This window comes from Populus euphratica, unplaced genomic scaffold, assembly GCF_000495115.2.
Source record: "Populus euphratica unplaced genomic scaffold, PopEup_1.0 scaffold14.1, whole genome shotgun sequence".
NCBI classification, from domain to species: domain Eukaryota; kingdom Viridiplantae; phylum Streptophyta; class Magnoliopsida; order Malpighiales; family Salicaceae; genus Populus; species Populus euphratica.
In genome coordinates, this window is record NW_011499876.1 from 1701134 (window position 1) to 1721850 (window position 20717).

At 28.5% G+C, this 20717-nt stretch overlaps 3 protein-coding genes across 5 annotated transcripts in view; 2 read left to right on the plus strand and 1 right to left on the minus strand.

Annotated features, from left to right (window-relative positions):
* Positions 1-6925: 6925 nt before the first annotated feature.
* The window catches only part of LOC105128490 (pto-interacting protein 1-like), a 16732-nt gene continuing 2940 nt past the window's right edge, over positions 6926-20717 (minus strand). Inside the window, exon 2 of one of the 3 annotated variants that reach the window (XM_011030198.1) lies at positions 6926-6958. In XM_011030198.1, coding sequence (XP_011028500.1) covers positions 6951-6958 — 8 coding nt within the window. In that variant the 3' untranslated portion in view covers positions 6926-6950. Of the gene's footprint in view, positions 6959-16698; positions 16822-20717 lie in introns of those variants that run through there. The other 2 variants (XM_011030195.1, XM_011030196.1) reach the window with 2 other exon arrangements.
* On the plus strand, positions 15084-16624 carry LOC105128491 ((+)-neomenthol dehydrogenase-like). The gene is made up of 5 exons (XM_011030199.1): positions 15084-15150; positions 15255-15498; positions 15602-15676; positions 15814-15996; positions 16106-16624. The coding sequence occupies exons 1-5, from the start codon at positions 15125-15127 to the stop codon at positions 16487-16489; spliced, it is 912 nt and encodes a 303-aa protein (XP_011028501.1). The 5' UTR covers positions 15084-15124; the 3' UTR covers positions 16490-16624.
* Positions 20006-20717, plus strand: part of LOC105128489 ((+)-neomenthol dehydrogenase-like) — a 15808-nt gene continuing 15096 nt past the window's right edge. Inside the window, exons 1-3 of the mRNA XM_011030192.1 lie at positions 20006-20072; positions 20179-20422; positions 20526-20600. Of these exons, the coding sequence (XP_011028494.1) occupies positions 20047-20072; positions 20179-20422; positions 20526-20600 (345 nt within the window). The 5' untranslated portion in view covers positions 20006-20046. The remainder of the gene's footprint in view (positions 20073-20178; positions 20423-20525; positions 20601-20717) is intronic.

Genomic DNA, 20717 nt, shown 5'->3' on the forward strand with positions numbered 1-20717 from the left:
ATTTTATATGTTCTCATCAGTTTGCATAAAAATACTTTGATGAATTGAAAACTATATGTTAAAGCTGAAAAGATAAATTCGAGATTAAAATATAAAGGAGAGCTAATTTCTAGCTGTTTAATTTAGAACTTGAGGGGGCCATATCCTAATAAAAAAAACATTCCCACTTGAATTAGCCTGCTAGCTAGCTAGGTAGATGTACTGCACCTGGACCACTTCCCAATAGAAACAAACAGTACTTTTAATTACTTTTCAATGGATGGGAGGGGGAGTCAAAGACGACTCTAGGGGATAAATAATTAGAATCTTCCCACAAGATTGGTGAAGCTCCCGTGTACATGTACATGGATCTTATGATTGAATGGCTCATAATTTCTCTTTTAACTACTTTTTACCTTTTTCTCTCATGAAATAACCCAACTCTACATAAAAAATAAATTAAATAAAATATTGGAGTGTTTAGATCACTTTTTAAAAAATCACTGTACGAAACAATATTTTATCATGATATTCTTATAAGTTTTTATTAAAAAAATATTAAATAAAAAAATATAAATATTTTTTTTTTCGACACAAATATGCTCCGATGGAAATGTATAAAGTTCGGTACTAGTAAGATATATCTACAGTTGAGCTTAATAGTGCACCAAACCTGAACATATTAAGTTCAGAGATATCCAAACTCAACTATTACCAGAAGACTTGACAATGTGTAAAACTCTAATGTTAGCCAAACTCAACCACAAGTGTGTTTGATGTTGTGTCAAGCTTCGAACACGCTGCATTTAGTGTTAGCCAAACTCAATTACATGTGTGTTTTATAATGTATCAAATCCCAAGTATATTGAGCTTGATACTTGTTAGACCCATATAACATATGGGTCTGGCCAACACCAGGCATATATATTACTAGTTTTTAAACCTACCAGATCTAAATAATATATGGGTTTGGTGTTACTAGACCTATATTTAAGATTACGTCATTGAACTTAGCTCTTAAGTTTTGTAGGTGCTATTAAACTTAATAGTTTGGCCTTAAACTTAATAGTTTGGCCTGACACGTGTTTTGTGAAAGTATTAATCTCAAAACTTTTTATCTATTATTTTATTTATTAAAGAAAATAAATAAGGTTAACATAAATATATATTTTTTTTCAACACAAATATGCTTTGGTAGAGACGTATAAAGTTCGGCGCTAGTAAGATACATCCACAATTGAGCTTGATAGTGCGCCAAACTTGAACATACTGAGTTCAGAGATATCCAGACCCAACCACTATTAGACTTGACAATGTGTAAAGCTCTCGACACATTGCGTCCAATGTTAACCAAACTCAACCACAGGTGTGTTTGATGTTGTGTCAAGCTTCGAACACGCTGCATTTGGTGTTAGCCAAACCCAATCACATGTGTATTTCATAATGTATCAAATCTCAGGTGTGTTGAGTTTGATACTTGTTAGACCCATATAACATGAGTCTGGCCAACACCAAACATGTATATTACTAGTTTTCAAACCTATCAGACCTAAATAATATATGGGTTTGGCATTGCTAGACTTATATTAAGGATTACATCACTGAACTTAGCTCTTGAGTTTTATAGGTGCTATTAAACTTAGTAGTTTGGCCTGACACGTGTTTTATGAAAGTGTTAATCTCAAGATTTTATATTTATTATCTTATTTATTAAAGAAAATAAATAAGGTTAATAACACCAATTAATTTATCTATTATCTAATCTAGAAGCCATGGTACTATACTATTTGAATTTTTTTAAAACATTATCTCAATAAAACTTTTTACAAGAGATAAATTAGGCCACCCCCGTAATTTCAATCCTCTTATTGATATATAGATTTTTTCTAATTGATAAATTGTTGATACATGGATTCAAGGAATAAGGAAACAGGGATTGAGTAAAGGCACCTGTCCCCCTCCCAAGCTTTATATATTTTCATGGATTGACAGGAGTAAACTTTGGTCATGATTATACACGTTTGTCTTTTTACTTCAAAATTCGCACGGCACCGTGACACATATTACATGTTCATCCTTCAATTGTTTGTTTGACTACGTGGTCTAAATATCTCGTATTTCATCAAAAAAAAAAAAAAACTTCAAACGTGAGTGGTTGTGTGTATAAATGCAAAATTTAAATGACACGTCCATCAAGAAAATAAAAATAAATATTTTTTATTTAGTAATAAAAAAATATTATTGAACCAATTTACGTATAATATATTTAATGCTAACCGACATAATTAAGTACATTAATCATTTATTCTATAAACAAGATCACTTACATGTCTATAAATATTAGCACAGCATTTAACCATCTATGACGACGTACGTCCTCAACTGCTTGAGCACAAAAACAGTCCACGCAATTGGAAACCAAATCATTAACGGAATTGATTTCCTTGTCGTATAATTAATAAATCTGGTTTAATTCCCAACGTTAGTTGACAATTGAGCAAAGAGTTAGAAATTAAATCACCCAACGCTGATATAAATTAAGCCCCGTACTAATTTCCTGATTAATTAAATTAGTCTGACAAATACAACTTAGCATGGAAAATTAAGGAATGGGTAATAATATATATTCTGAAAGCAGTAAATTGAGATATTACGTGCATGATTGATAATATAAATAAATAATTGGTGGAAATGCTACTAATTATTTCAGTTTTGATATCAAATCCAAGATTTTTAGCCTCTACATTCTTGGTGAAGGAGACAGTAAATTAACTCACTCTTGGGTAATTTGGCTTAGGATTAACGAGAACGAGCCTTCTGCATATCTAATTAATTGGCGTTTCTCGATAGGTAGAGGCACAGCATCTCCTTGCCAAATTATACTCTTATAGACAATAATATATATATATATATATGTGTGTGTGTGTGGAACTGTGAAGTCTCTCTCGCCTGCTTTCCATGTTGTCTCACCATGCGCAAGGTAAATAAGCAGGACAAGACAAAATGATCTGTTCCACGCTGCATGACTCAATAAAATAAAAGAAAAATAAATAAAAACAATACAGTGAGCAATTTTATATTCAAAGATGAGAGTGTATTTGGACTGATTTGTGTATCAATTAAGATTAAAAAATTAAAATCTAACTATTTTAAAAACATATCCCTTACTTCTGTCAAATGCATTAAAAAAACCTTTATATATATAAACTTAAAAAGGTCAAAGAATGAAATAAATCTCTTCTTAACCACCAACTTAATTAACTCCACGAAACCATACAATACTTAATAATTAAATATTCTAGGGTTGCTCATGATCGACCTGTTCCTTCTCATGGGTTGATGACATGCATAAATAGTATATAATATATGCTAATATGCTCCATATAACAATTAATTAATTAATTAATAAACATGTTCTCATTCGTCTGAAGATATATATATATATATACTCTTTCCTTTTTCTTTATACGTACACACATATATTAAGGGATACACGTGCTTCGATTTAACTTGGCGTACTTACGTACACATACAAGTACATAGAATATAGATAGACGATTGATCAGGATTAATTAAATACTAATCAGAAATTATGTATAGACAGAGGATCGTAGAAGAAACAAAATGACGTGTATCATACGACGCAAAGTTAATTGACATTCGAGGGAGATGCTTCAAGCTCAAAAGTGTATCCATATAATAATATAATGAGTAATTAATATTTAATTCTTTAAGATGAGTCAAAACCCAGACAATGCCAGATGGATTCGGGGGGTGCTCTAATTAATTAAGTAATTAATCAATCATGCTAATAATAGCTAGCAAGCACAACTCTTTTACTTTTTTTCTAGGGTTGTATCCATGCTTTAGCAAATTAATTAATTTTTTTAAGCTATAAGTATATTGATAGAAGAACAGTACCTGCATTAATTGGTTTGAGTCCTCGAACAAGCCGAGGAGTGGGTCAGTTTTGACTGGCATATAATATATATTTAAAGAGTTATAAATAATTAAAACCCCACACCTAATCCTCTGGTATTAAAAAAAAAAACGAATATATTATATATATTCTCTAATATAAATCTTTTAAAAATATATGATGTCTATATAATTTTAATTGAGAGGTGAATATTGTTTATTTTTATTATAAGGAAATGCACAATATGGAATATATACATCCCATATTGTGCAATTCTTCATGTGGTTTGAAATTTGGTTTATTTATTCTTTTTTTTTTTATGTTTATATGTCTTGGTTACATAAGTTATTATATTATTTGTATTGGTTTTTGGATTAAGATTAATTCACCCATAATGAATGAATCTGATTCAAGTTATTAAAGTAGTCATTAAAGAAAATCATTATTTTTTTCAATCATATATAAAGAGACATAACTCATATAAAAATAATAAATTTTATTTTATTGAATAATTATTCTTTCCTTTTCTTCTTTTATTTTGGACACTCTATATTAACTTGATAATATTTATAGAGGTATTTATACTGTGAAATATCACTTTAGTTTTAATAATTAAAGAGGCATTGAAGTAATAGATTCGAGGATAAAAAAATAAATTCTAACAAGTAAGTTTTCCTCTATAATCTACAATTTGAAACAAATTCCTCATATACTTTCTTGAGTTATTATCTTTTATTTATTAGATTTTATGCTTAATGTATCATTATTTATCTTTTTTTTACAGGTGTTGATATTTCTTATCTATTGATTTATATTGATGAGCTTGATACATTTGTTGAGCTCTAGTTTAAACTTTAATGATTAGATATTGTTTATTATTTGTTAGGGATTGATGTTCGTCGTCTTATGCTATAATAAAATAAGTATATTTTTAATATTCTCTATAGAGTATGTATATTTTTCTGTAAACCTATTAATATTTATTTATATTTTGAAGGTTATTGTGGTGCTTGATTACTTATTTTTTAATTTATATGTTTTCATCAAATTATTAATGCTTTTTAATATTTTATTTTTGTGTGTGATCTTACTAATACACATTGGACTATCATTAAATATATTTAATATTATTTTAAATTACGGTTTTATTTGGCTTATACATTATCTATAGCTACTCTTTTTCTGTACATGTCATAAATATACGAGTAACTATCTTGTTTTACATGCTAATATACACGGAATTTTAATACAAACCGATATCAACAAAGAAAAATGATAGCCTGTCTCACTTTTTGAACAAGTTAAAATTGTGTGCAATTTTCTTCTAACACAATTACCCCATTACAGTAGACATCAAATATCTCTAGTGAGAGTAGTCTTATCATTTTTATGATAACATTGTTTATAATTAATGTTTATTGGGATTCGCTTTGTTTTTTAAAAAAGTGGACATGATAATTATAAATTGTGCTGTCATGAAAGTGACAATTGTGCATTCACTTAAAGATATTAAAAGATGTACTATATTAAAGTAAGAGTATAAAAAAAAGCCATGTAAACTAATTAATATATTATATTAAAGTTAATATAATTTTTATTCTTACATATTGTTCTTAAATCATTTAAATCAAATAAACTTTAATATGACTGTAAATCTATGTATGTGGCTTAATTTAAGTGGAGGTAGTAGTATTGAGTGACAGGTAGCTATGGAGTGCTGGAGGTGAACATCACTCATGCCAAGGTGAAAAAGAAGCTATTGTTTATATATTCCCAAGGAAGGAAGTGTGTATATATTTGGTAAACTCTATTTAAAAAAAATATTAAGAAAATATATTTCATCAAGTAAAAGAAATCTCCAGTAAAATAATTTAAGTATGTTCGGATACCTTCAAATAAGAGTTTAGTGAGGAAAAGGAGTTTTTAAGGAGAAAATTTAGTTTATGATAAAAATAAAAAGAACTTAACTCCTCACCCCCCCCCCCCCCCCCCCCCGGAAACCCGCCGAGATTCCCTCCGCATTAACGAGTGATAAAACTCCGCCACCTCCGGAACTCTCCTCACTTTCTCCGTCCCTGATCTCTTCCCAAACCATTGAATTTAAAACTCAAGATTTATTTATAAATAATTTTTTCTTACAAACTTAATTATGATTGTTCTTGGACATGGAGCAAGCTCTTGAAAATCAGAACTCTGTTTTGGGATGAACTCGAGCACACGCAGGTGATCAATGGTGGGACTTTTGGCATCCACATTGCCGCCCTAGTTACGAAAAATGGTCTTAGACTAACGTTTGAATCTGGATTCCCTGCAACAACTAAGCGCTCTCAAATGATCGAGAGAGAAGGAAGGAAGCTAATCAAAGTGTTGCACGCGGCCTCACCTGTCCCCATCCTCTGCATAATGATAATGTTTCGTAGAAGTTGACTATTGATGACAGTGGCTTAGACTTCTATGGAGTTCTCTACATATCCCAAGGCATAGTTTCAACGGCCGGCATGCTTTCTTGAATAGGTTCTCTGGTAAGAAGAGGCAAATAAAGCAGGGGAGAGTAACTGTCCCTGTCTGTATCATGTGCTAATCCCTGTTGACGAGGATAGAGGTCATCTTTTCCTCGCATGTAGATTGTCTGAGGATTATATATATATATTTGTTTACAGATTCTTCTACTGTGTGGGATTAACAAACCTGTTCATTGATTGAGAATCTGAGCTTCAAGTCTACTATCATAAGAATTGTGCGGTGCTTCTTCATGTACTCTAATTGGATGAAAAGCAGAGTATCAGAGTATGTGCATGTGTAAGGTTTTGTACTGGCAACCAGAGGGGTTCCATACAACTGAGAGTTCTCGGCTCCATGGATCAATGTACTTGACTGCTCCATACCCATTAAATTAGTGTTGGTCCACCTAGTTTTTGGATTCGGAACATCTGCCTCTTAATTTCGGGATGTAAAATGTGCAGGCCGAGCAGAAGAGGATATTGAATCTTCGGGAGAGTGTTATCGAGCCCATATAGTGATACTTGCGGGCCGATAAGAACCCAAGGGTTTCTCAAATGTCTAAATCGAACCACCGGGGGTCAACACCATGGACTGCATGGCCTAGTACAGAGCTCCCGGAATTTATTTATTTATTTATCTTGAGGTGGGTGAGTATTTCTACTTTGGTCTAGTTTTGAGTTAAAATAAATAATTAAACTAAATTTTTTTCAAGTTATTGAATTGAACCAAATCAAAAACCAATTCAACCTAATCATATTTGGTTCGGTTTTTTTCATGTTAAACCAATTTAAACTAAAATTATTTCAATTGAATTTGTATTCTGAGTTTTTTCACTGATTATATTTTTCGAGAAATTTTATTTTTCGAGAAATCTTAGCTTTCTCAGCATGGTTTTTTTTTAAAATGGTTGGGCATGTGAGACAAAACAAAAAGAAAGAATAAAGGTTATTTGAATGAAAAAAAAAAACAACGAAAAGATCAAAAGATAGTTTACATATTTCCTTATTTGCTCATATCAATATAGTTTACATAGTTCCTCATCTGTTTATCAAGTGCCAAACTTGATTCTCAAATGTTGTCCTCGTAATAACAATATTAAGGAGAGTACAGAAAAGCTTTTTACTAGTTCAACATAATAATCTTTTTTGGTTACATGTGCATGGAAAATTATATAATAATTATAGGAATACGTGAGAAATAAAAAGAAGAAGGATAATAAAATTAAAATAAAAAAAATATATATATCTTTTATAGAAGGAATAAAAAAGTTTAAAAAAAGTATATCTTTTATAGAAGGAATAAAAAAGTTAAAAGCAAAAATGCAAAAGTAAAGAAGGCATGCATTTTATAAGAGGATCATGGAGCAGAAGCTTAACAAATAACAATTATAGAGCATTAAGGAGAATCAAAGTGTAAAGATGCGAAGAGAAAAAAAGGAAAGGAGAGATGTAGAGTGCGAAGAGAAGGGGCTACTGGTTTTGTTTTTAACGGAATGCTAATTTAGGTTTAGGGTTAGAAAAATATCCTGTTTATACTTTTTTTTTTTTTTAAGTGCTAGCCTGGTTCAACTAGTTCAATTACATTGGTTTTAAATTTTGAAAACCGAACTGAACTGGAGATTTTATGTGATTTTTTAATCAATTAATTTGGTTTTTTTTTGTTTAGTTTTTTTAGTTATTTTTTTTGTTTTCTCAATTTAATCAGCTATTTAATTTTTTTACTCACCCTTACCATATACTTAAAACCTAAGAGTGGTCATGGCAGGCTTAAACTCTTATTACTTTAAGCCTTGATTTTCAAACAAAATAAAAATAAAAATTATGGATAATGGAAATGAATCTATAAATTTTTCCAATAGTTATTCCGGCAGCGTCACACAATCTCAAGCTCTCATCCACAATGCAAAAGGTACTTCCAACTAAGGTCTTTTTTATTTATTGGAAAGTAGTTTTCTTGAAAAGTAAATTTCTAAAAAGTAAATTATTTTTTAATGTTTGGTAGCTTCATGAAAAATAAGTTAAAAAATATTTTCCACTATTTGGTTATGCCATAAACAATGAGCTAGAAAATAACTTATTAATATTTTTTTCAAGTTTATTAAAATAATAAGAAACAAATCTTACAAATTAAAAAGTTGAATAATAATGAAATTAAAAAAAAACTAATTTTATAAATTATCTCAAATAAAATAAATAACAATCAAAGTAATAGAGATCAAATCTAACAAATAAAAAAAATAAAAAGATGATGAAATAAAAAATTAATAAAATATCATAAATTATTTTAAATAAAATAAATAACAACCAAAAGAATAAGAACAAAATCTTATGGATAAAAATTTTCAATTAAAAAAATAATAAAATAAAAATAAATAATAATTATAAAAATAAAGATCAAAGTTGATATAAAGATCAAATTAAATCAAATTCTAAGGGGTAAAATTGAAAAAAAAAGATTCAAAACAAAATATATAGCAATCAAATGTTTGAGGATCAAATTTGATATAATCAATAAATAACATAATATTTCTAATTTTTTCATAATTTTTAAAAAGTATTTTCTGCCCAACATAAATGAAAAATGTTTTTTTGAAAACCAAACCAAATTCTTCTTTGACTAAAAACTGTTTTCTGTTAATCAACTTTTTTAATGACAAATAAATAATTTTTAAAAAGTATTTTCTGCCCAACATAAATGAAAAATGTTTTTTTGAAAACCAAACCAAATTCTTCTTTGACTAAAAACTGTTTTCTGTTAATCAACTTTTTTAATGACAAATAAATATCAAAAAGTTTAGACAACAATTTCCAAGAAACTGCTTTCTATGATAAATAAGTCCCCAAAGGCACTTCTTAATTACCCCAACCCCAACCTCTCTTGTAAGATGTGTCACTATCAAAAAATTAGTAATTATAATAAAAACATATATAAAATATTTTTGTTGGTTGATTGTTGTGAATTTTTACCAATGAAATATTCCCTCACTATATTTGCCGATAAACACCAATGAAAATGTTCTCTTTATATATACTGAGGGAATTACAGTGAAAAAAATAGATTAAAAAAATCAAAAAATATGATGAAGTGTCATTTATATAAACGACATTACCAATAAATTAATTCCATTAATAAAATTCATTCGCTAACCTATTAGTAAATTGCTCCACTCCCTTTTTCCCGATAATGTTCATTATGTTAATTATAGAGGGTATTATTGACAAATTAATTTTATAGGTATATTACAAAGAGCTCTGAAATTGTTCATTTTTCAATTGTATTGTTCATATTGTTAATAACATACGAGATTATCAATGGATTAATTCCGTTGATATTTTTTAGATAGCTTTAAACTTATTCATTTTTTATTACATTGTTAATTATTGTTCTTTGCAAATGAAATCGTTGACGAATTGAAAAGTCATTAGTGGTATTTGGGTTTTTTTAAAAAAAATTTGATTAAATAAAAAATTTAAATTAAATACTACAGATAAAATTACTAACAGATTGAAAATTCATTGGTGATATTTAGGAGGTTTTTAAATTTTTTCTATTAAATTAAAAAATAAAAATAAAAATTACAAATGAAATCAATGACAAAATGATTAAAAATATTAATATTTGATTATCCATTGAAAAAATACCTCAATTAAAAGATCAAGATCCCTCATTTCATAATGGATGTACCTTGTTTTCTTTTGTAAAAAGCACTAACATCCTTTTCTCTCTGTTTTTTTTTTCTCTTCTCTTCTCCTCCATGCACAAGTATTTCTTTTCCTCTCCTTTTCTTTTCTCTTCTCAGCTTCACTCACAATACAATTAAATTAAGATAAGATTTTCACTTTTTTCTTCTCTTTTTGTGTGTGTTTTATTTCATTATATATTTATTTATTTATTTATTATAGTCTTAATAATTTTATGAATGTTATTGTAGGATTTGCTTTTCATATGATATCAATTTTGTTGGATTTATTTTAGTTGTTAATTTATTTGTTGTTGGATTATGATTTCTGGAATAGGATTTCTAGGTTAGGTAAAAAAAAAACTTTAGTTAATTTATTTATTTGTTGTTGTTGTTTTATTTTTTGGTGTTTTTTATTTTTTGCAAATTTGTTTTAGTTGATTTTCTTCATTTTTGTTCCGAGCAACACAATTCTTGAGTATTACTACTGAATGTTGATTTATATCAATTTAATTTATTTTAATTATTTTCTACTTTTGTTATAGACTTTTTTTAAAAAATATTTTTAAATAATTATTGACCGAGCCCAGCTAACCTAGCCTATACTAGTTTGACTAGATCAAAAACTAAAAAAAAAAAAGAGTGGGCCGGATCTGGGCTTGAGGCCCAGCCGATTTAAATTATGCTTACTAAGGGTGTGTTTGGCAAAACACACTCTTATGCTTTTATTATGATTTTTATGCTCATTCTAATTTGATATTTGGCCAAATGAGTCTCTTTTTTATATAAAAAATTCTAAAAATATTTGAGGATCTTCATTGATTTATTTATGGGCCTATCCCATGTTGATTTATTTATTTTTCTTTGTGTTTTGCTCTTTTAACTATGTGCTCAATTTGAGGACTATTACTGTTAAATGCAAATATGTTGTATAAGACTTTTTTTATTTCCATCTAAAAAGGAAGAATAATAATAAAGGATAAACAAGGAAAAAAATGGCATATAAATTTTCTTTTTCAAATTTATTTTTTGAGAAATTATTCATTGACGCTAGAGTTAATAGTATTGTATTTTTTGGATTTGGTAATATTTACCAACACTAGAGTTGAAAATATTTGTAGGAACTGTTTACTGACGCTAGAGTTAAGAACATGAAAGGAAGAATAAAAAAGAAAAAAAAACAAATTATTAGCAATTTAGATAAAACCAACAATATAGCCTACCTCAGATCGGATGCTAGGTAATAACAATTTTTCTTTTATGTAATCACTCTCGTGCTATAGCATTTTTGTTGACTAATTAGAGTTTCTAGTGACTATAATACTAGGTGGTGGCTCATCAAACAAGATATTTTTCTATAAAAGAATAAAATATTAGATATCATTTCTTTTAGCATGAGATTTTAATTTTTAAAAGGTCGCTACGATGTTTGTGTATGATAAGGGTATCATCGATAAATTAATTTTATATGTATACTCCAGAGAGCTTTGAAATTGTTCACTTTTCAATTGCAATGTTCATATTGTTAATTTGATATGGGATAACCAACGAATTAACTCTGTCGATATTTTTCAGATAACTCTAGAATTATTCACTTCACAATTATATTGTTAATTACTGTTCTTTACAGATAAAAATTACTGACAAATTGAAAAGTCATTGGTAGTATTTGAGGGATTTTTAAAAACATTTTATTAAATTAAAATATTAAATTAAATATTATAGATGAAATCTCCGATAGGTTGAAAAGTCATCAATGATATTTAGGAAGTTTCTGAATTTTTTTAAATTAAAAATTTAAATTAAATATTATAGATATAATTACCGATGGATTGAAAATGCATCGATGATATTATGGGGGTTTCTGAAAATTTTTGATTAAATTAAACATTAAAAATAAATAATATAGATAGAATCACTAGCAAAATAGTTAAAAATATTAATATTTGATTATTTGTTGATAAAATAACCCAATTAAAAGACCAAAGTCCCTCATTTCATAATAAACATGCCTCTTCTTCTTCTTGTTCTATAAAAAATACCAACATCCCTTTTTTTTTTTCCTTCTCTCCTCCTCCACACATAGGTATGTCTTCTCCTCTCTCTCTTTTTTTTCTCAGCTTCACTCATAATTAAATTAAGGTAAGATTTTCATTTTGTGTGTGTTTTATTTCATTATATTTATTTTTTATTTTATTTTTTATGTTCTTATGATTTGCATGAATGTTATTATAGGATTTGTTTTTCATATAAAATCATTTTTGTTGGATTTTAGTTGGATTTAATTTAGTTGTTAATTTATTTTTTTATTGGATTATGGGTTCTGGAATATGATTTCTAGGTTAGGTGAAAAAAATTAGTTGATTTATTTATTTGTTGCTATTTTCTTGTTATTTATTTTTTTGTAAATATGTTTGAGTTGATTTTATTCTTTTTTTCCAATCAATTCAGTTTTTGAGTATTATTATTATTATTATTATTATTAAGTGTTGATTTATATCAATTTAATTTATTTTAGCTATTTTCTACTTTTGTTAAATATACATTTTTTTTAAAAAATTTCAAATAATTATTAATGGTATTACTATAGAAATTAAGTTTGTCGATATATTTCATACAACCCAACACGTACATTTCGTTGTACCATTCAAAATTAAGGATGGAAAGATCATTATTAAATTGTATCAAGGCTTTACTATTTAAAATTTGCATTATGACTTCATCCATAACATATGTCATGTCATGTACTTAGTAGTTTTTAAAGACATAAATAATCTTTCGAGTTTATTAGTGATTGTAAAGTATTTAAGTTTTTTATATGTGACAAGAGTCTTTCTATTGCTAGTTCTGGGTTTATACCAAACATATCAATAGGTTCCGTATTCGGCTAAATCTATATTTTCTAGGAAGTGTAACATGCAAAATTTTAGACATGTAAATTTTTTGGTATCCCAAATCAAGTGTTTTATAATGATCTTTGCATGGACTTTAGACATAAGGATAATTATAGTGTAAACTTAACATGGATTTTAATATTTGATACTAACATGTTTTATATTTGTTATCTTATTCACTCTTTAATACTTTACTCGTTAAATGACTAATCTAGATTTATATTGTATAACACTTCGTACAACAAATGCTTAGCGCTTTCATAACCCATACTGTATGGTATAACCGACACCTGAGCTATGAAAGGAACTTGATTTGTTATTAATATAAGTTATAATCATGAATACCTGATGAGATTTACAAGTATTAGCATTAATCGAATAAGATAACTAATATAATCATGTTAATAGTTTATAATATGATTGGAACCTTCTTTGTGTGTAATTTTCAATTGAGTAATAAGAGTTTATACTATACTACTACTACTATTATTAGTATTTTTTTTTATTATCGTTGTTATTACTATTGCTGTTGTTTATAATTTATACAATTAATCTCCCTGTGGTTCGACCCTGGTCTTGCCAGGTTATTTATTACTTCTACACTCCTACACTTGGGAGAAGACACCAATCTTTTGATCGTGTCATTCATCTCATAATGATTTATCATAATCTTTTAGAAGATTAAAAAACCTAGTTGTGTCTATATTTGATTCTTCATTTACAATTAAAAATTCACTTGCATAATCCTGATTCATTGTCATTGTATTTACAGTCATACTCTAATAATGATTACTATTATCATCTACAGCTTTATACACGTTGTTAGAACTAAAAGTTAACCTAATCATATTTTCTACCATGGTCTCATAAAAATACATATAGTTCTACATGTGCAAACTAATACAAATTTTTCTTTATTAACTCTTTTTGTAGAAGATGCATAATTATGACATCTAAATCGAGAAATTTTTTATTTTTACACTTTTTACATGGACATCTGATACCTCATTCACAAATATTTTTTTGAATTACATAGTTTGTATTTAATAAAATCCTTAATTCTATTAAAATAATCCATCCTCTTTAGCCATCTAGGTAAAACTTGATATATTCAAGAATGATCATCCATTACATATATGAAATTTATATAGAATATTGATGATAATGTGCACTAGTTAATAATGTGAACTAAACAAATTTTTGATTCCCAACTAATTAATTAGCATTGGTTTAATTCAAACTTATTCAATCTATGTTAATAGTATGTTTAAATCATCATCAATTTTCAACAAAAATTTAAATTCCTTCACATTTATCAAAATTACCAACTTAACAATAAAATTCATAAAATATGAAACTTACCATTTAAATATGTCATTATTTAGTTCATTATAAAATACCTAAGTCATAAAATCAAACTCAATATCAACAAATGATAAACAAATATAATTTTTTAAAATCTCAAATAAACCCTAACATGCACAAATCATATATTCATACAACAAATTTTTATAGAAGGAATTTATAAAACAAGTAAACACAAAAACAAATTACATATACTACATAAAAATGCTAAGAAAATAACATTTTAAAAATGAGTTAAAAATTGGATAATTTTATTTACTTGATGTGGCGATTCTTAAAAAAAAAACTAGAACAAATATTTTAATAAATTAATAAATTGAATATTGAGGTAGTTAAATTTATGATGATAAAAACTTAATTTGTAAAAAAACATGAAGGGGTGATGTGTGCTGTTTTTTAACATGAGAAAAAAAAAAGAAGGAAATAAAAAGGGAGGGAAAGAGTTTTTTTTATTAGGTTATAATTTAAATATTTTCTTTAAATTTACTAACATTCATCAGCAACAAATATATTTTGTTTGTAATTCCTTTTATAATAATAACAAATCATTTTTTTATATCATTCTTTTATTTTCAACTGTAATTTTTTAAGTATTACCGTCAAAAAAATCGAACATTCTTGCGCGAGCGAACATTTGAGGTCACCGCATACGTGGGAACCAAAAGTAGTCATTGCTCACGTGACCTCTCTCTGGTTACGTGTCATCTTCTTAGCTATTATGGATATCTATAAATGGTCCCAACAATTATCCCGGTAGCATCACACAATCTGAAGCTCTCGCCAACAATGGCAGGAGTACTTCCAACCAAAAGGCACTTCTTTATTACGAAACCTCTCCTCTGCAACATGTGTTGACTCGAAAAATACACTCACAAACTTCATATGCTAATACCTTTTTTTTTGTATGAAATTTCAGGATTGCAGTCGTTACGGGTGCAAATAAAGGGATTGGTTTAGAGATTTGCAGGCAGCTGGCATCTAAAGGGGTCCTGGTGGTTTTAACAGCTAGAGATGAGGAGAGGGGTCTTGAAGCTGTCAAAAGCCTCAAAGTTTCAGGTTTTTCTGATGTAGTTTTTCATCAACTTGATGTGGTGGACGATCTCAGTATTGCTTCCTTGGCCAATTTCATCAGAAACCAATTCGGAAGGCTTGATATATTGGTAATGTTCTCTATTGCTTCCAAGTAGTTCTTTACTTCTTAATAAATTTATGTGTTCCTGGCACTGGTCTACAAATTCTAATATGTTTAGGAAACCGCGACAGGTGAACAATGCAGGCATTGCTGGAACAGAAATTAAAGAAGATGACTGGAAGAAGTTAAGATTAGGTGTTGAAGATGTAAGTCTCTCAAAGTAATACTATCTTCTTATAAATTTCGTTGAGAATGATCGTAATGGAATTCTGAACATGGAAAAAAAATACAGGTATATACGTTTTCATTCTCTAACGTTTTGCTGCATTGGATTATTCATCAGATTATAGGTGTAAATGCTGCATCGCAAAGAAAACTTATGAAGCAAACTTATGAAATGTCAATTAGTTGCCTGAGAACAAATTATTTTGGAATCAAGCACCTAACTGAAGCATTAATTACTATCCTTGAACAATCCAATTCTGCAAGAATAGTCAATGTCTCCTCCTCCTTCGGGAAGCTAAAGGTAAACACGCCATATATATCCATCTCTTTCAGGCACTAGATCAAGTTTAATTAGCATACATTCATATATATATGGAAAAGTTCATCATCAAATTTTGTTTCTCCTGCAGTTTATTCCCAATGAAAAAGCCAAAAAGGAGCTAGGTGATGTTGATGGCTTGACAGAAGAAAAGGTTGAGAAGCTGGTGGAAGAGTTCCTGGAGGATTTTAAGAATGATTTACTGGAAACCAAACGTTGGCCAACCCTTTTTTCAGCTTATATAGTGTCCAAGGCTGCTCTTAATGCCTACACGAGGATTTTGGCGAAGAAGTACCCCAAAATTGCAACCAACGCAGTCTGTCCAGGTTTTACTAGCACAGACATCAATGATAACACTGGGATTTTCACTACTGAAGAAGGTGCGCGAGGTCCTGTTATGCTGGCTCTGATGCCTGATCATCCGCGCCCTTCTGGCTGCTTCTTTTTTCAGACAGAAATGTCAACTTTTGAATGATATAAACCAATGTACTTGCAGTGTATGCATGCTATGTACTAAGAGAATAAAGGTGGGGGACGGGCCATCACTACATGTAAAAGAATCAATTAGTTATTTCTCTATACATCATTTCTTCTTCTCTATTTTGGATTGTATTTAAGCAACGATTTCACTTGAATGCCCATTTCAGTTGGAATTTGCAAGTGTGTGTGTGTGTGTACACACTAATCCTAGTACATGAAAAATACGTAACTGGATAAGTATATAAACCTTTCCTTTCGAATGCCTGATAATTATATATAGCTAAGAGATAACAATCAATGCAGTGAACAAAAGCAGAGGATGTGCATGTAAGGTTTTATACTGACAACAAGTGGGGATTGGGTTGAGGTTCCATACAACTTAGAATTCTATCGACAATCTGCCCCATTTCTGGTCTCCCTTCGGAATTCTCTAGTAGAGCCAAATTGGCTACATGGATCAATGCACTTAACTGCTCCAAATTCGCATTCCCGTTAAGTTTTGGATCCAGTAGATTAGCCCAAACTTCTACATCATCACTCTTCCTCCACTCCTCGGTCCATTCAGCAAGCGTCACAGAACCTTGTATTGATTTGAGGCCTGTGCTGAGCTCAAGTAGCAGCACCCCGTAGCTATAAACATCAATCTTGGGTGTTGCGAGGCCTTTATTGTGGTAGTTGATGTCAATGTAACCAAAAGAGCCCTCGATGGTAGTTGGAGAAGCACCAGGAGTGGTGCTAGTTTCTAAGTCATGTTTTTTTAGCCTAACTTATACATATGTTTGATTAATTTTATAAATATTAAAGTTATTGATGGATTGAGAATATATTAATTATATTATGGGTATTTTTAAAAAAAATTATTAAATAAAAAATAAATATTACACATATAATTACTAGCAAAATAATTAAAAATATTAGTATTTGATTATTCGTTAATAAAATAACCCAGCTAAAAGACCAAAGTCTCTTATTTCATAATAGACATGTTTTTTTTTTTTTTTTTTTATAAAAAATATCATCATTTTTTTTTCTTCTTTTCTCTCTGTTTCCACCTTTTATAAAAAATATCATCATTCTTTTTTTTCTTCTTTTCTCTCTGTTTCCACATATAAGTATGTCTTCTCCTCTTTTTTTTTTTTTTCTCTTTTCAACTTCACTCATAATTAAATTAAGGTAAGATTTTGATATTTTTTGTGTGTGTTTTATTTCATTATATTTATTTTTATTATATTTTTTATGTTTTTACTAATTGCATGAATGTTATTGTAGGATTTGTTTTTCATATGAGATCAATATTGTTGGGTTTTAATTGGATTTTTTTTATTTATTAATTTATTTTTTATTAGATTATGGGTTTTGGAATATGATTTTAAGGTTAGGTGAAAAAAATTAGTTGATTTACTTTTTTGTTGCTGTTTTTTTTTGTTGTAAATCTGTTTGAGTTGATTTTTTTTTCTTTTTCCCAATCAACTAAGTTCTTAAGTATTATTATTAAGTGTTGATTTATATCATTTTAATTTATTTTAGTTATTTTCTACTTTTGTTAAAAAGACATTTCTTTTAAAAAATTTCAAATAATTATTAACAGTATTACTGAAGAAATTAAGTCTGTCAATATATTTCACACAACCCAACACATACATTTCATTATTCCATTGAAAATTAAAGATGGAAAGATGATTATTAAATTGTTTCAAGGCTTTACTATTGAAAATGTGTATTATGACTTCATCCATAGTATATGTTATGTCATGTACTTAGTAGTTTTTAAAGACATACATAATTTTTCTAGTCTATTAGTGATCGTAAAGTATGTCAGTTTTCTATATGTGATAAGAATTTTTACCTTGCCAGTTCTGGGTTTATACCGAGCATGTCAACAGGTTCGTATTTGGTCAAATCTATATTTTCTAGAAAATGCAACACGTAAAATTTTGGACATATATCAATTTTTTGATATCCTAGATCAAGGAGTTTCATTATAGAAGTTCTCTTTCAGCCTATTCTTTTTAGGTAAAATAATTCTTATCCATTTGACAATTCTATCATAATCAACCTCTTTCAGCTTGTGATCTGATTTAATGGTAAACACATGTGTAATAACTGATAATTTACTATCATTTATGCATTAATCTTTTAGAAGATTAAAAAACCTGATTGTGTTTATATTTTGTTCTTCATCTATGATTGAAAATTCACTTGTATACTCTGATTCATTCTCATTGTATTTATGGCCATACTCCTATAGCGATTACTATTATCATCTACAACTCTTGTTAGAATTAAAAGTTGACCCAATCATATTTTCTACCATGGTCTCATAAGAAACATATAGTTCTCCATGTGCAAACCAACACAAGTATTTCTTTATTAACCCTTTATGTAGAAGATGCATAATTAGGACATCTAAATAGAAAATTTTTTTATTTTTACACCTTTTACACGGACATCTAATATCTCATTCACTAATACTTTTTTGGATTACATAGTATGTATTTAATAAAACCCTCAATTCCATTATAATAATCCATCCCATTTAGCCATCCATTACATATACGAAATTTATATAGAATATTGATGATAATGTGAACTAAATAAATTATTGATTCTCAACTAATTAATTATCATTCGTTTAATTTAAATTTATTCAATCTATGTTAATACTATCTTTAAATCATTATTAATTTTTTATAAAAATTAAAATTCCTCCGCATTCATTGAAATTACCAACTTAACAATAAAATTCACAAAATGTGAAACTTACCAATTAAATATGTCATTATTTATTTCTTTATAAAATACCTAAGTCATAAAATCATACTCAATTTTAAAAAATAATAAACAAATATAATTTTTAAAAATCTCATATAAACCCTAACATTTACAAATTATACATCCATACAACAAATTTTTATGAAAAAAATCTATAAAACAAGTAAATATAAAAATAAAGTATATATACTATATAAAAATGCCAAGAAAATAATATTTTAAAAATGAGTTAAAAATTAGATAGTTTTATTTACTTGATATAGCGAGTCTTAAAAAAAAAAAACAAAGATACTATTAATTAGGGTGTTCAGGGGCGAATTTGTAATGATAAAAATTTAATTTGTGAAAAAATATGAAGGGTTGATATGTGCTTTTTTTTAACATAAGAAAAAAAAAAAGAAATAAAAAAGGAAAAAAGGAGTGTCGTTTATTATGTTATAATTTAAATATCGCCTTTAAATTTACTAACATTTATTAGCAAGAAGTATATTTTGTTTGTAATTCCTTTTATAATAATAACAAATCATTTTTTTTCATCCTTTTGTTTGCAACTGTAATTTTTTAAGTACTAAAGTCAAATAAATCGAACATTCTTGCGTGAGTGAACATTTGGGACTTTTTGGCTATTTTGAGGTCACCGCATACGTGGGAACCAAAAGTGGTCATAGCTTACGTGGCCTCTCTCTTGTTTCTTGTCATCTTCTTAGCTATTATGGATATCTATAAATTGTCCCAACAATTATCCCGGTAGCATCACACAATCTGAAGCTCTCGCCAACAATGGCAGGAGTACTTCCAACCAAAAGGCACTTCTTTATTACGAAACCTCTCCTCTGCAACATGTGTTGACTCGAAAAATACACTCACAAACTTCATATGCTAATACCTTTTTTTTTTTGTATGAAATTTCAGGATTGCAGTCGTTACGGGTGCAAATAAAGGGATTGGTTTAGAGATTTGCAGGCAGCTGGCATCTAAAGGGGTCCTGGTGGTTTTAACAGCTAGAGATGAGGAGAGGGGTCTTGAAGCTGTCAAGACCCTCAAAGTTTCAGGTTTTTCTGATGTAGTTTTCCATCAACTTGATGTGGTGGACGATCTCAGTATTGCTTCCTTGGCCAATTTCATCAGAAACCAATTCGGAAGGCTTGATATATTAGTAATACACTCATTTCCTTCCAAAGAGTTCTTTCGTCTCGATAAATGTATATTGTGACTGGTAATTGTGTACAGATTCTGATATGTTTAGGCAACCGCAACAGGTGAACAATGCAGGCGTTCCTGGAAGTCGAGTTAAAGCACAAGACAGGAAGAAGTTACGATATGGTGTTGAAGATGTAAGTCTCTCGAAGAGATATGATCTTATAAACGTCGTTGAAAACGATTATAGTTAATGAAATAAAAAAAAATTACAAGTATATAATTTCAATATCTAACGTTTTGCTGTATTGGAG